We start from the raw sequence: 14,433 nt of genomic DNA, 5'->3' as shown, positions 1-14,433 counted from the left end.
CAATAACCGCATTCATTGTGTTTCGTCTGCTCGTTCTGAGGTGCAAGTAATTTATTATATAGGAAAATTATTATATTCAGTAGCTTCTCCTACTTTTCTTAATGATGTATAGTGCCAGTTTATCAGGAAGTGATGATTTTGTTCTCTTTGACTCGTTGGATGGAAACAGTGCTTGTTCGCAAATGTTTTGTGCGATATTCCAATTTTGCGCATAAGTTAAATTCGCAACTTTGGATGGAAACCTGGCTATAGTAAGAGTATAGAGCAGGGGTGGGCAAACATGGCCCTTCCAGGCCACTTTCCTTCAGAGGTTAGCTCCAACCCTAATCAAACACACCTGAACCAGCTAATCATTGTCTTCAAGACTACTAGAAGGCTACAGGCAGGTGAGTCATATCAGGGTTGGATCAAATCTCTGCAGGAAAGTGGCCGAGAAGGGCCAAGTTTGCCCATCACTGGTATAGAGCTATAAAAGTAACATGGATAGCATAGCTAAGATTATCTGCTTATGGAAGAATTTGATGAGAAAAGTTCATAATGAATCCTTTGAATTTTGATTGCAGGCAAATATGAGTTGTGTTGTTGAGATCTCCTCTGAAACTCTAGAGGAGACACACGTGATATTACAATAGTATATTTTTCAGTAGAAGACATTTGTTTTTTTGAGCAAACTTTGCTCTCCTTTGAGTTTCTTTGCTACATATGAGAAAAATTTGATATATTAAATCAGTTTTGAGAGGCTTTTAAGAATCTTTCAGTCCATTTTCACATTTTGACCAGGGCCAAGACCAGGGTCAATATTAGAATCAGAGATGTGTAAAAAAAAAAACATCCAGATTCTAATCTCAGTTTTGATGACTTTTGACTTGATAAATTCAAGCTCAAGCCATGAAAGACCTTGCATGGATGTGATTTTAGTGATTGTAGCATGGATAAGGTGTGTTGTTAAATAAACACTTCTGTCGGCTGCAGCATGTTTATGGTTGCCAAGCATCAAAGCAGCTTTCAGTGTTATATAGAATGTGCACCTGTGTGCATATCTGCATTTTATGTGCCTTTGAATGTGACTCATCCAATCAGAATTTGTTGTGGTAACTATCCATTTTATAAACTTGGATACTCCTGTCACAATTACTGGTGACTTTTGACTTGAGTTGATGATTCAAGGCAGATCATTTCTTCATAGCCTAAGCTAATAAATAGCTGTTATTTGTTAGGAAAGCATCAAATGGAAGATATCTTGTATTCTTCTTGAAAGGTAATCTTCTGAATCTACCTCTAGTGTTCTCAGAGTTTTTTTTATAATGACGGTCAACAACCAAGAAGTTAAACATCTGTTTTGAGTATCTGTTTGACCAAACTGGCCACAGCACCTCAGTTACTCCTGCTCTGAGTTGATGCTTGAGTCAGACGCTCTCTAGAAGTGTAGGTACTTTCAGCGCAGGCTGGCTGGTGCAATGATTGCTGTCCTACAGGCAAATGCTAAAATTTTGAATATAATATCTGTTGGCATGTGGTACGAATATGCTGTCTGCAGCACCTACATGGTATGACTTAAACCCAGTGTAAACTCGCACACAAAGTTGCAAGAAGTTTAGATGTATAATTTTGGCAATAATCACATTGGCATTTTGTTGACATTGTTGCTAAGTCCAATTAATGTGCACCATCTGTGCTTTTTATATTACAGCTTTAGCATATAGCTCTGCTATTAATTATTGGCTCAGTGTACATTTGGTATCAACACACGTTTTGAGTTATCTAATCACAAGTGGTCAGTCAAAAACTGGTATTAACATGCATCTAAAAAACCTCTCATCTGACCAGCTGGATTCATTGCAGGATGGTATGATGATTTGTATCACTTATACGTAGTGGTGGGCGGTATGACCAAAAATTAATATCACGGTATTTTTCAAAATTATACCGGTGTCACGGTATATGACGGTATTTTTTTATTTTTTTTTCCCAGGCATTACTGGGTGTAAACCACATTTTCTACTGATTGAGAGAGGAAATAGGCTACTGCAGTAGATTGACTTAGAATGCCCTATTTTACTGTCATGATGAGTGCAAATGCGTTACGAACATTATTTAAACGACACCGGTATTGCGGTATTTTAAAAATTCATATCATAAGAAAAATAAACACCGGTATTCGGTATGAACCGGTATACCGCCCAGCACTACTTATAAGTCAGTGTTCTAGTGCATATTGATGTCATATATAGTGAAAATTTATTGGCACAAGCTTTTCCAATTTTTATTGATGACCTTTTTTTAAAAACTTTTTTTTTAATTTTTTTATGCATTGCAGATACTCTTCGATGTTGTCTTTTTATATCTGTATTTTTAACAATTTATGCTTGTGTTTTAACATCTCAGAGGATGATCAAATGTTAATAGTGTTTTTAATTTATAAAAACAATTAATTAACAGTTAACTGCATAACCATTGCAATTCAACTTATTAGAAATCTACTAAAACACTCAGGAAGACTGAGGTGCACTTAGCTAAGTTAGGTCTTATGGAATAAACTGAATTACAAACTAATATCTAATGCTTTCTGGCAAGTCCTAAACATTTATTGTTGTTCACAGTTTTTCTGTAGCATTTTTGGATATGCATGAATATTTCATTATTTTACAGATGAATGTAAATAATCCATGGATATTCGTACAGAAATGACTCGAATCATCATAATATTGGCATTTACACTTGAATCTAAATGTTGTATTGTGTCCTGCAAAATGGCAGTAAAAATAATTTAATGCAACATTAAGGCATAAAGTTGCATTTGTAAAATGTACATTTCTATATCTGCATCATCAAGTAGTGTGCTTTTCCTTAGATACAAAACGGTTCCATAAAACACGATGGTAATTCTGAAATCATGTTTTATGTGATTTTCTAAGAGAGGTTAGTATCTTAGTAAGTGAAGAACTTTGTGCATGATGTGTTTGAAATCTGTGGAGATCCCCAGTGTGGACCTGCACATGTCTGATTAGCACTCAGAACATGAAGTTACTTAACCTCCATACACACCTCATACTTCTAGATGAGGATGTAGAGATGATGGTAATGTTTAACTTAGTTTAACTCAGTTTTGCTTTGTTAATGTTTGATTAGAAATCAATGAAATTCCCTAGCAATTTCCTATGAAATACAACAGAAGTACATTTAAAGAAGATGTGAGGTGTAGCAGAAAAAGATATTCACTCAGCAGTTTGCATGATGTGCCTTTAACATTGTGTTCTATGCATCTGTACAATCTCTCTTCCAGCTTGTTTTGATTTTCAGGCTGGCAACACACACCTCATCATGCTAATTGTCTAGCAATCATTGGCTGTGTTTTGAAACGTCAGGGGAAAATTATGTCAAAGTTGAACATTACTTCGGCCTGTAGTGTTCAACGCATTGGAGCATGAAACCGGTATTTAAATATGCCTTAATGTGTATTCATCTGTGTGGGATATTTTAGTTAGTCATGACTTAGGAGGGTGCATAAGAGTTCCCATGATGAAAATTTAGTGGTGCACCAAAATAATCCACAATACAGTATTTTAAACATTTTTATGAATTCCCTTTTATCATGCATCAGGCATGTCTATGTATTCCTGTGTGCCTGTCTGTTTCAACACTTTTGAGACCATAGTAATTAGTACAAAGAATCAGTTGTGACATTTATGAGTTGTGAATAAATCCCAGCCAGCGTTGTGATCATGCACCAGTTAGACAGAACATAAATCAATGTCAGCATCACTCAAACGCCTTCTGTCTCTCGTGCTTCCCCCTCGATCACTATTGCTGCATCAGTAAATAAATGTCAATGTTAGACGTGGTGTGTTGTAGTAAGGCTTTCCTGGTTTCGAGAAATGTACAGCATTTCTCACCTTTATGTGGAAAACCACCCGAGGACACTTCTGTGAAGCTGTCGGATTGTCAGGCGGATCAGGGAGGCTTTTGGTCTGCTGTCAGGCGCAGTGGATCTAGACTCGGCGCTGGGATTTCTTGAAGTGAACAATGGCTGTGTGTCAGTAGTCAGTACAGCAATGAAGCAGTTAACTTGGATGGGATAAAACTGTCACATTTTCTCTTCAACGGGATTTATGTGTTTGTTGCTTTGACAGTGTGACCACCTTTTTGAGAGAAGCATGTTGGAGACACCAGCAGATTATTGATGACTTAAATAGAATTTAAAAACATTAAAATTAAGAAAGGCCAAAGAACCGCTTTCACACTTAGACGCTCTTCTGGTAGTTTCATGTCACTCTCATGCAAATAATGTGATCTGCATTTGGATTTGAATTTTGGTGGTGTCAAAATCAAACTAGCCCAATTTAGTTTTTCATTCCCGCACTGCAAGGCCAGTGATTCAAAGGGCACTTCCTAAGCTCCCTGAGAGCTTCATTGTCAGGCCTTTCTGGGGAACCAGCAGGGATTCACACCAGCTTAAACTGTTATTTGATTTTGACCAATTTGAAATCACTGCAGGTTTATAAAGTGATTAACAAGTCAACGGAGGCTTTACAATTGAGTCTAATATTTCTGTCTGTTGTCATTAATCTTGAAGAAAAACGACCACTGTTCCAGTCACTGTGTGAATTTAGGTAAACATGAAATATGATATGCACTCAAAATATGCAGTGTAGGGATGTTCATTTCGGTTATTTTTCCTAACCGACAACCAACGCTCGTTAACCGATTGTTAACCATTAACCGACAAGATTATTTTAAATTAGAATTGAATTAAATTAGAAAGGATATGTGTCTGTGACCCGTTAAAAAATACTAACATTTGTTTCCCGGGGATTAATTTTACATGCGCAAAAAGCAGCAAACAACAGAACATGAGGATTCACATGGTCATCATATCACATCACGCACCTGCAGCGCTTCTGCGAGCGGTAGCCTATATAACGAATAAATAGGCCTATACGAGAAACATATTTTTACTTAAATAATAAATTAAGAAAATGAAAGAAAAACTGTGCAACAAGTAGCCTAGCCTATATGCAGAGCTTTGGTTCATTTTTGTGCTGCGCGAAAGGAAACAGACGGTAGAAAGCGACATGCATTGCTACCGTGACAATGCAGCCTGTTCATTATCATAATAAAATGCAGTCAGCCAAACATATTGAAAAAAAACTATTTAGTAAAAAAAACATGTAGTAAAATCTGTGACGTTAAGTGTCACAGTATCGCCGTGATGTTATGCAAAACATTTTGTTTAACGTGGATATTGGAACGCCAGTGAAGTAGGCTACATAATAAATAATATACGGTGAAAGCCGATCCGGCGATCCACAGCGCGAAGTTGATGTATTTCCTCAGCGACCAGCACGGATCAGCTCTGGGCATGACGAAGCGGATATCGTCCTCTTTTGGAAGGCCAAACAAAGTACTTTCACAACGAAACACAGCGTCTCCACGAGTCATGACATGGCGGCGGCGACAGCGGCAACAACAATACAACAGCGAGAATAAAAGTTACACCTTCTTTCTGTGCGTGAACATTTGGGCGGTGTTATGCAAATCTTCCTACACAGTGACATAGACATGTGGGGGCGTGTTTAAACGAGGCGTTTTAGGAGGGCGTGGACAAGTCTTAACTTTTATAAAGAATATCTCTTTGGATTTGAGACTTTAGTCTTTGCAACTTTAGGGGTCTTATCTATGCACGAACAGCTTGTAACACTCCAAAGAGAAAGGAAAATTTTTAATTGCATCATATGACCCCTTTAATGTATGTGCACTACCGTTCAGAGTTTGGGGTCAGTTAAATTTATTTTTGAAGAAAAAAATCCTATTATGGTTTCCCTGAAAATATGAATCACAGCTCTTTTCAACATTGATAATAATAAATGTTTCTTGAGCAGAAAATCAGCATATTAGAATGATTTCTGAAGGATCATGTGACACTGAAGGAGTAATGATGCTGAAAATTTAGCATTGCATCACAGGAATAAATTACATTTTAAAATATATTAAAATAGAAAATGCTTATTTTGAATTGTAGTAATATAGTTTTTTATTTATTTTTGATCAAGTAAATGCAGCCTTGGTCAGCATTTGAGACTTTTTTCAAGAACATAAAATCTTACAAACCCCAAACTTTTGAATGGTAGTGTAAATAAGTAAATGCATTTATAATGGATGAGTTGGAGCAGATAGTTAAGAAAAAGCAGTTAAGTGTCCATCATACATGTGAACTCCTTATTATTTTGTTTAAAAGCGTCCCAGGTTGCACGTGAGCCCACTTGATGTTACCACTTGATGTAAAATAAAAACACATCTCAATGCTTTCACTGTTTCTTATTTCCCTCCCTGTTCTAGCCAGTACTCCTCTAGATAATGTTTGAAACTTTGTATTTTTATCACCTCTCATGTTATTGCCTCCTTAGGATGAATCACTTTGTTATATTCATATTTTTTTTGCCCTCATTTTACCTTTTTTGTAAGTAAGTGTGTCGTGATTATACTTTGCTTTACACTGTAAAACTCTTATCTTTTACATGTTTTTAAAGACGCGTACAGATGGACATCCATGGCCGTTGTGTCTTTTGCTGTTTTTCTGAGCATCCTGTCATGAGCACCACATGTTTTAGGTGACATGTCAGGTTAAAAATACTCCAACTTTTCTTGAGACCCCTGCCTTCTATTCTTCTCTGTCTAGGTGTTTTGAACACAAGAACACATCCTTTCGTTTTCATTGAATAGACGGTGTCCTACGCATCTGCCTGTGACCATCCAAGTATGCAATTCGTTTTTAGTTTTTGTCTGAAACCACGAGCAAAACGATAGACTTTTTTTTTTTGGGAGACTTAAAGGACCAAAGTTAAAGGACCAAAACAGTTCATTCTTATATTATTATGCTTTTTGTTATTGCAGTTAGCGTGACCGCTGTCGTGCATTTGATGGAGAGGTGGATGCATGTTAGCGGGAGCGATGTGTGTGCATGTTTTATAAAGCACGCTTGAGCAAGGTGTGTTCGGGTTTGGAGCTGGCATTGACTGAACTGCAGCTGGCGCGTTTGGGAGTTGGTATTGATTCATAGGGAATTTGATTGCAAAGTGTGTATGTGTGTGCGCTTGCGGTTGGCAGATTTGCCTGGCAAGCATGCATACTGCAGCACGTCACGGGAATAGTCTGCAGTGTTTGCGCATGCTATTGTGAGAGAATGTATGCATGCTTCCATGCACTTGTACGTATGGGTTTGCGTGCATAAGCGTGTGATGCATAGAGAGAGCGTTCGAAAAAGGACAACGTCAGGGCAAAAGTGAAAAGGGCAGTTGCAGGAAGTTGTCTTTTACTCTTTCTGTCATTATACAGTGAAGTTAAGTACAAAAAGTAGCGTTTTTACCCATTCTGATATCACTAGTATTACCTTCAAGAACAATGAGGTTGATGCTTTTTAGACCTCAGAAAGGAAAGGGTTACCACGGAGACTGCGTGTTTACGTTCCCGCTTCCCACAGCTTGGTCCCGAGCCTGTTGCCATGACAACGGCCCTGATTCCAGCCCGCTTGCTTTGGAAAGCATGTGATTCATTGACATTATCCCCATACCTGCCTGCAGTTGCGTGCTCTGTCGGGGAGCGCGTGTATGTATGTGTGTGTCTGCCTGCACATGCGCGCGCTGTTCCACATGTGTACTGCAATGCTAGGCGCAGTTAAAAATAAACGTGCTTTGCGGAATAAGAGGTACAAAGCTAAATGTGTACCAGAAACACAAAGCTCACATACAGCAGTGAATTCTGTTTACTTCATGCATGCTTTTTCCTTTAAAAGGAGGAGAACATTTTTGTTTAATCTGCCCTTTAATGTCTCATTGCTTGGGCCTCTTATGGTTTCACTAGGGTGAAGAGATTTTTCCATGTCTTATTTATGATTGTGATTTGATACTCTACGCAGTTTATAATGTGAACGTCTGTTTTATAAAGTTGATTGGTTTTCCAGTGATTTTAGGTTAGTTTAACTATGAATTGAAAGACTGGATGAACAGTCTTAACTAGTCTGTTTTAAACAACACAAATAATGTTTAAATAAAGAAATTAATTTTAAAATTAATTGCTGTTTTTCCAGATGTCTGCCACCCATGTACTAAAGCACACTCCATCCGCTGCTGCCTCGAATGCCTCTGACCAAAACGCACAAACTACATTTCCCATCGGCCTCTTGGGCAAAGAACAGTTACGAATCATTGGAGGGCCGCCCAATCACTGCATGGCTCACCCAAAGCACTCTGGGTTACGGGAGGCGGGGCCTGTGGCCAGCAGTCACAGTCTCCGCCCTTTATCAATCAACAGCGAGGAGGACGATGGAGGGGGCGGGACCAGGGTGAAGAAGAAACGAAGGAAAAAAGACAAGAAAGCATCAGAGTGGCACAAAGATGAAGAGAGCAACACTAAACCAAAGAGAAGGGAGCAAAAGGAAGGGAAGGAGCTTCTTGCGAGAAAGGCAAAGGTGGCGAAGGAACAAAAGGATCATAAGAAGAGGGAGCCAAAAGCCCAAAAAGAGGTCAAAAAAGTCAAGAAAGGTCAAGATGTGAAAGTGAAAACACAGGCCAAGAACACTGCAACACATCCTCCCTCCAAAAGAGGGAGGAAGCCAAAGTGAGTAAAAAATGACAGAATTGTCATTTTTGGGTCAAATATTCCTATAAATGTACAAACATTACCGTTAAAAGGGTTTTTTAGTGTTTTTGAAAGATGTCTGTAATGCTCACCAAGGCAGCATTTATTTTATCAAAAATACAGTAAAAACTTTAATATTGTGAAACATTGTTACAATTTAAAGTAGCTGTTTTCTATTTTAATATATTTTAAAATGTAAATTATTCCTGTGATGCAAAGCTACATTTTCAGCATCAATATTCCATTCTTCTGTGTCACATGATCCTTCAGAAATCATTCTAATATGCTGATTTGCTGCTCAAGAAACATTTCAGATTATTATCAGTGTTGAAAACAGTTTGGGAACCATGCTTTCTTTGATGAACATGAAGTTTAAAAAAAAAACAGCATTCACTGTGAATTTTGATCAATTTAGTGTGTTTTTGCAGAATAATTTCTTTAAAAAAAATATTCACTCAGTATTTTGGCCTAACAGTGGAATACTACTGAATATGTGCTTTATAGCAAGACCATAATGGCGGGCATATTTAGCACACTTGGTGCCTCATTTACTAAGAGATGTCTCAAAGAGAGAGCAAAAATCATTTTAGTTGTTGACTAACAAATGTCACCTGACAAAAAAGTTTAATTTCAGTAAATTGCATCCTTTGCATGTGACAATTTTGCATGTATTGTCTTGTTTGCTTGTATTGTTCTTGCTAAGCTCAATCACATACCTTTTCATGTCTTGATTGGGTGAAATGTGATACAGGGATTGTGGGCGTTACAAGGTGAATGTAGGTACTTATGGGTTTCCAATTTGAAACCAAGGACAAAAATTAAACCTGCAACCACGTGAAGGGCTCTTTGACCTTTTTGGCTATTTTTTCTAGTGTATTTGGAGAAGTAAAGATACATTTTATGCATGCATTCAAAAGGTACTCAAATATGTAATTTTCTTCAGGGTTGCATTAAACAATCCAATGCCACAATGATGGCACTAAATGGCCTTATGAACACAGTTTATGCCAATCATGTTTTGTGATTGGATACATTCCCTTTTTAAACTTCCTTACCCACTTTGTGGTTCCCTCTCACCACTTGTTTTTCCAAAAGTAAAGCACTGAAATGCAATTTTATTCAAGTGCTGCACTCGAGCAAAACTGTTGTCCTACTTGTCCACTTATAAACCAGTAAACGTCTGCACAGCAGATGTCGGTGTTTTGTACCATTATATGGCCAGATATTTATCATTCAAACAAGTCCTTGGGTGGTTAGCGCTAAGATCTGTTAACCTGTGCAAAACTGGAGGTAAGATGGATTTTAAGAGCACTTTGTTGCTGTGTTATGCAGAGAGCAGGGTGCCATGCCTCCGGAGAAGAAGAAGAAGGGAAAGAGGAAAAGTGATGCTGTACTTGAGATGGTGGAGAGTGATGACACAACCTCTCTCAGCACGCTCGCCACCGGCGAGGAAAGCATCGACCCTATGGATAACACTGTGAGTTCTCCTGAAACCATCTACAGCTGGCATATGGGTTTCTCCTGAGCTGAATAATTATGCTGTGTATTTATGCAAATACCAAATCCTAAAGTCCATGTTCAAAGTTCATGTTCAGAGTTCAGGTTCAAAGTTCTGCCAGGTTTAATATAACTTTCCTAGAAGTATTTCCCTGGTTTATTACAAGTTAACAGTGGCATGTTAACAATTACCACAAAAACTAGGGATACACAATATAGCTTCCATATCAGTTATCAACCGCTATTGTTTTTTGGATGATATAGTATATTTAATTTTAATGTCTTTGTCCTGCTATTTTTTCGTTTAGTTTAACTTTACACTCACTTAGTGTTTAATTATTTAAAATTGTTAAACTTGAACTTTAGAATCTCTCAAAGTGATAAATTTATTGCAGCATTTAAAATAATTGAAAATTTGTTTGTGTGTGTATGTATTTATGCATGTATGAATTCCAGAATTTTAATAATTTTAATTCACTGTGTCGATTGAAAAAAAAACTGGAAATCAGAAGGAATTAATGTAAATATTCTCACTGTTTTAAAAAGTGTGTCCATAAAGAATGGATACAAATTATTTAAAATAAATAAATAAATGTGTAATAAATTAGTGTGACTTTAAAATTACAGATCTGGCAAAATTAAATCAGTAATCTTTGGATGGATAACACTGTGAGTTCTCCTGAAACCATCTACAGCTGGCATATGGGTTTCTCCTGAGCTGAATAATTATGCTGTGTATTTATGCAAATACCAAATCCTAAAGTCCATGTTCAAAGTTCATGTTCAGAGTTCAGGTTCAAAGTTCTGCCAGGTTTAATATAACTTTCCTAGAAGTATTTCCCTGGTTTATTACAAGTTAACAGTGGCATGTTAACAATTACCACAAAAACTAGGGATACACAATATAGCTTCCATATCAGTTATCAACCGCTATTGTTTTTTGGATGATATAGTATATTTAATTTTAATGTCTTTGTCCTGCTATTTTTTCGTTTAGTTTAACTTTACACTCACTTAGTGTTTAATTATTTAAAATTGTTAAACTTGAACTTTAGAATCTCTCAAAGTGATAAATTTATTGCAGCATTTAAAATAATTGAAAATTTGTTTGTGTGTGTATGTATTTATGTATGTATGAATTCCAGAATTTTAATAATTTTAATTCACTGTGTCGATTGAAAACTGGAAATCAGAAGGAATTAATGTAAATATTCTCACTGTTTTAAAAAGTGTGTCCATAAAGAATGGATACAAATTATTTAAAATAAATAAATAAATGTGTAATAAATTAGTGTGACTTTAAAATTACAGATCTGGCAAAATTAAATCAGTAATCTTTGGATATACGTAAAGATTTTTACAAACTAAATAAAAAAGTCTAAATAATTTTCTTTCTTTCTCTCTCTTTTTTTTTGCATTATTTTCATAAACACATTTTCCCCATAATTCCATTGAGTAATGGATATTTTTGTTGCTATTAATGTATTTATTAATTTCAAAATTTTTGGTAATTGTTTTGTTAATTTTACTGTAATGTGTAAATACATTTCTTTCTTTCTTTCTCTGTGCAGAAGAGGCGATCAGGGCGTCAAGTGAAGCGGCGGAAGTATAACGAAGATCTTGATTTCAAGGTCGTGGATGATGACGGGGAGACCATCGCTGTGTTGGGCACGGGCCGATTTGCCGCCATGTCTTCCTCTACCCTCGCCTGGCAGGCTGAGGTAACCGTGGCAACATCTGCCATTATGCCACACCACAGACCTGCCCTACTTCTGGAGGGGCGGAGCAAACACACACTGGAATAATGCCCACCTTCTTTCTTCCCAGGAACCCCCTGAAGATGAAGCTAATATCATTGAGAAAATACTCTCAGCGCGAACGGTCAAGAAAGAGGTAACAGTGTCAGATTACATGTTACACTAAATGATGGGTTACTTGCTTGCATTCAGGTCCATGATAATTTTGCAAGCTATATAAAATTAAGCAACAATATTTCTTATGTGGCCATGAAATTTCCTATAGAGTGTGTATTTGATTCAGCCTATTTAGAATAGTGGTCGCTCAATATGTGGTGTTCAATTATTGATTCTTAAACCTTGAATATTTAAATTCTTGATTTACACCATGATACAAAAAGACCAGAATACTGAAGACATTTGAATGCAGTACTGTAGCATATACCGCTCTGTACACTGGGATGCAAGGAACATCTGCCTAAAATGAAATCGTTTTCATGTAGACATCCCTTGACGAACCACCAGAAGAGATGGAGGAGTTTTACGTCAAGTTCAGAAATTTGTAAGTGTACTCGTGCGACTCAAACTGCTGTTACCTTTTTGCGCTCTCAAACTCTCAAACACTCAGCTTGTCAAACTGTCAGAGCAAACACATAACTCACATTTATTGTGTAATGCATTACTTAAAATCATTTATGCATTAAATTATCCATCTGCTAGAGTGGTAATACACCCTGCCTCAAGGAATCATTTGCTGAATCAGCAATGGTGTGATTTACAGCAAGATCTTTTTCTGGTGTAATTCTGGAAATTACAGTACTGCAAATAGGAACAAGTTACTGGGTCACATTTAACCTCAATAACAAAAGAAAAATATTAATTGCTTAAAGACATTAAGAAAAATATACCTTTTAGGATCATTGATTTTTATTTTCCATTATTTACATGATAATTAAGCATACCCCCCCCTTAGACATGTTCTTGACAATTAGTATAGATGGAGAAACAAAGACATATTGTAAACAAAATACTATTTTAAATCAAACACAGTGTTGTTATCGCACATTGTCAGCTATGAGGCCTTTCTCATTGCCAGCTCCTATCTGCACTGTAAATGGGCGACCTTGGAGGAACTGGAGAAGGACCCACGCATTAGCCAAAAAATGAAGCGCTTCAGAAACAAGCAGGCGCAAATGAAGCACATTTTCACAGAGGTGCGTCTGCCAAAACATGCTGCAATTTGTTTGTGGTTCATTTAAAATTGTAACCAGGACATGCACCAGATATACTAGGATGTAAAAGCTAAGATGCATGTGGAAAATTCAAGAATTTTGGATTTATGTTTCAAGTACTTCACCTTTAAATCAATGCTTTTGTCATAGACTGTCTACATATGTATTATTTGATTAAATCTGGTTGAGATGATGTTGTGTTTCTCCTCAGCCGGATGAAGACCTGTTTAATCCAGATTATATTGAAGTTGATCGGGTTTTAGAGATCGCTATCACCACAGATACAGAAACTGGAGAGGTGAGGTGCTCTTCAAACGATCTTTAAAAAAAAAAGAAAGAAAGAAGCTGTTATATATACTTTCGGTGCCAGTCTTTTGATGTTTGGTTTGTTTGCATGTTAACAGGAAGTTACACACTACCTGGTGAAATGGTGCTCTTTGTCATATGAGGAGAGTACTTGGGAGCTTCAAGAAGATGTTGACCCTGTGAAAATCCGAGAGTTTGAAGACCTCAAGGAAATTCCAGAAATCAAGCATGTGGTAAGTCCTTGAATGCAAATGATTGCATGGTTCAGCTGCAGGTTTTATCGTACAGTCCAAAACATTTTTATTCTGCGTTGCTTTGTAGCATGTATCTCAGACTAGGAAAAGAAGTGGCACTTCTCTTATCTTAATACAGGAAAGGCCTCTGCCCGAACATTGGCAAAAACTGGAGAAGTCAAGAGAATACAGGAATGGGAACCAGCTGCGAGAATACCAGTTAGAGGGAATGAACTGGCTCCTTTTCAACTGGTACAACAGGTGAAACAAACTTTTAATATCAGCACTGGTAGAGTCCCTAAACTTCATGATCTTATTTTAAGGTATGAAGTCACTACTTAAGATTAAACTAAGGCTAATAATAGTTATTACGGTGACGAAATGTCTTTTTTATTATTTAAATTGATTAGTAAAATAAGAAATACTTGGACTTTCTCTGTTTGTTTTATTAATTCATCTTGCATTTAATTTGATGAAAGGACTGTCAATTTCAACATGTTTATTTAGTGTGATCTTTCTTTTGTCTGACACAATGTAATGAATTGTCTTTTGTAGGACATTTGTCTGCACATATTATAATATTTATATAAATCTCAACATTTTAAACATAACAAGAATAATAATATTAATATATATATAATTTGATTAATATATCAGCATGTAATTAATTTAATAATAATAATAATAATTACTTAAAGGGGTCCTATTATGGTCTTTTACAATGTCTTGAATTTGTTTTGGGGGTGTACTAGAACATGCTCTCAAGCTTGGTGGTTCGAAAAACGCATTATTTTT

The 14,433-nt window shown here is 36.7% G+C and overlaps 1 protein-coding gene across 1 annotated transcript in view; it reads left to right on the top strand.

Moving 5' to 3' along the window:
• Positions 1–14,433, top strand: part of LOC107723916 (chromodomain-helicase-DNA-binding protein 6-like) — a 39,015-nt gene that overhangs the window by 3,502 nt on the left and 21,080 nt on the right. The window contains exons 4-12 of the mRNA XM_016532644.1: positions 8,084–8,613; positions 9,967–10,111; positions 11,703–11,852; positions 11,959–12,024; positions 12,371–12,429; positions 12,964–13,081; positions 13,311–13,397; positions 13,504–13,638; positions 13,778–13,899. Of these exons, the coding sequence (XP_016388130.1) occupies positions 8,084–8,613; positions 9,967–10,111; positions 11,703–11,852; positions 11,959–12,024; positions 12,371–12,429; positions 12,964–13,081; positions 13,311–13,397; positions 13,504–13,638; positions 13,778–13,899 (1,412 nt within the window). The remainder of the gene's footprint in view (positions 1–8,083; positions 8,614–9,966; positions 10,112–11,702; positions 11,853–11,958; positions 12,025–12,370; positions 12,430–12,963; positions 13,082–13,310; positions 13,398–13,503; positions 13,639–13,777; positions 13,900–14,433) is intronic.

Source organism: Sinocyclocheilus rhinocerous, unplaced genomic scaffold (genome assembly GCF_001515625.1).
Source record: "Sinocyclocheilus rhinocerous isolate Xijiao unplaced genomic scaffold, SAMN03320098_v1.1 scaffold875, whole genome shotgun sequence".
In the NCBI taxonomy this organism is placed as follows: domain Eukaryota; kingdom Metazoa; phylum Chordata; class Actinopteri; order Cypriniformes; family Cyprinidae; genus Sinocyclocheilus; species Sinocyclocheilus rhinocerous.
The sequence above is the reverse complement of the archived record's forward strand: the minus strand, read 5'-3'. Positions and strand labels throughout refer to the sequence as shown.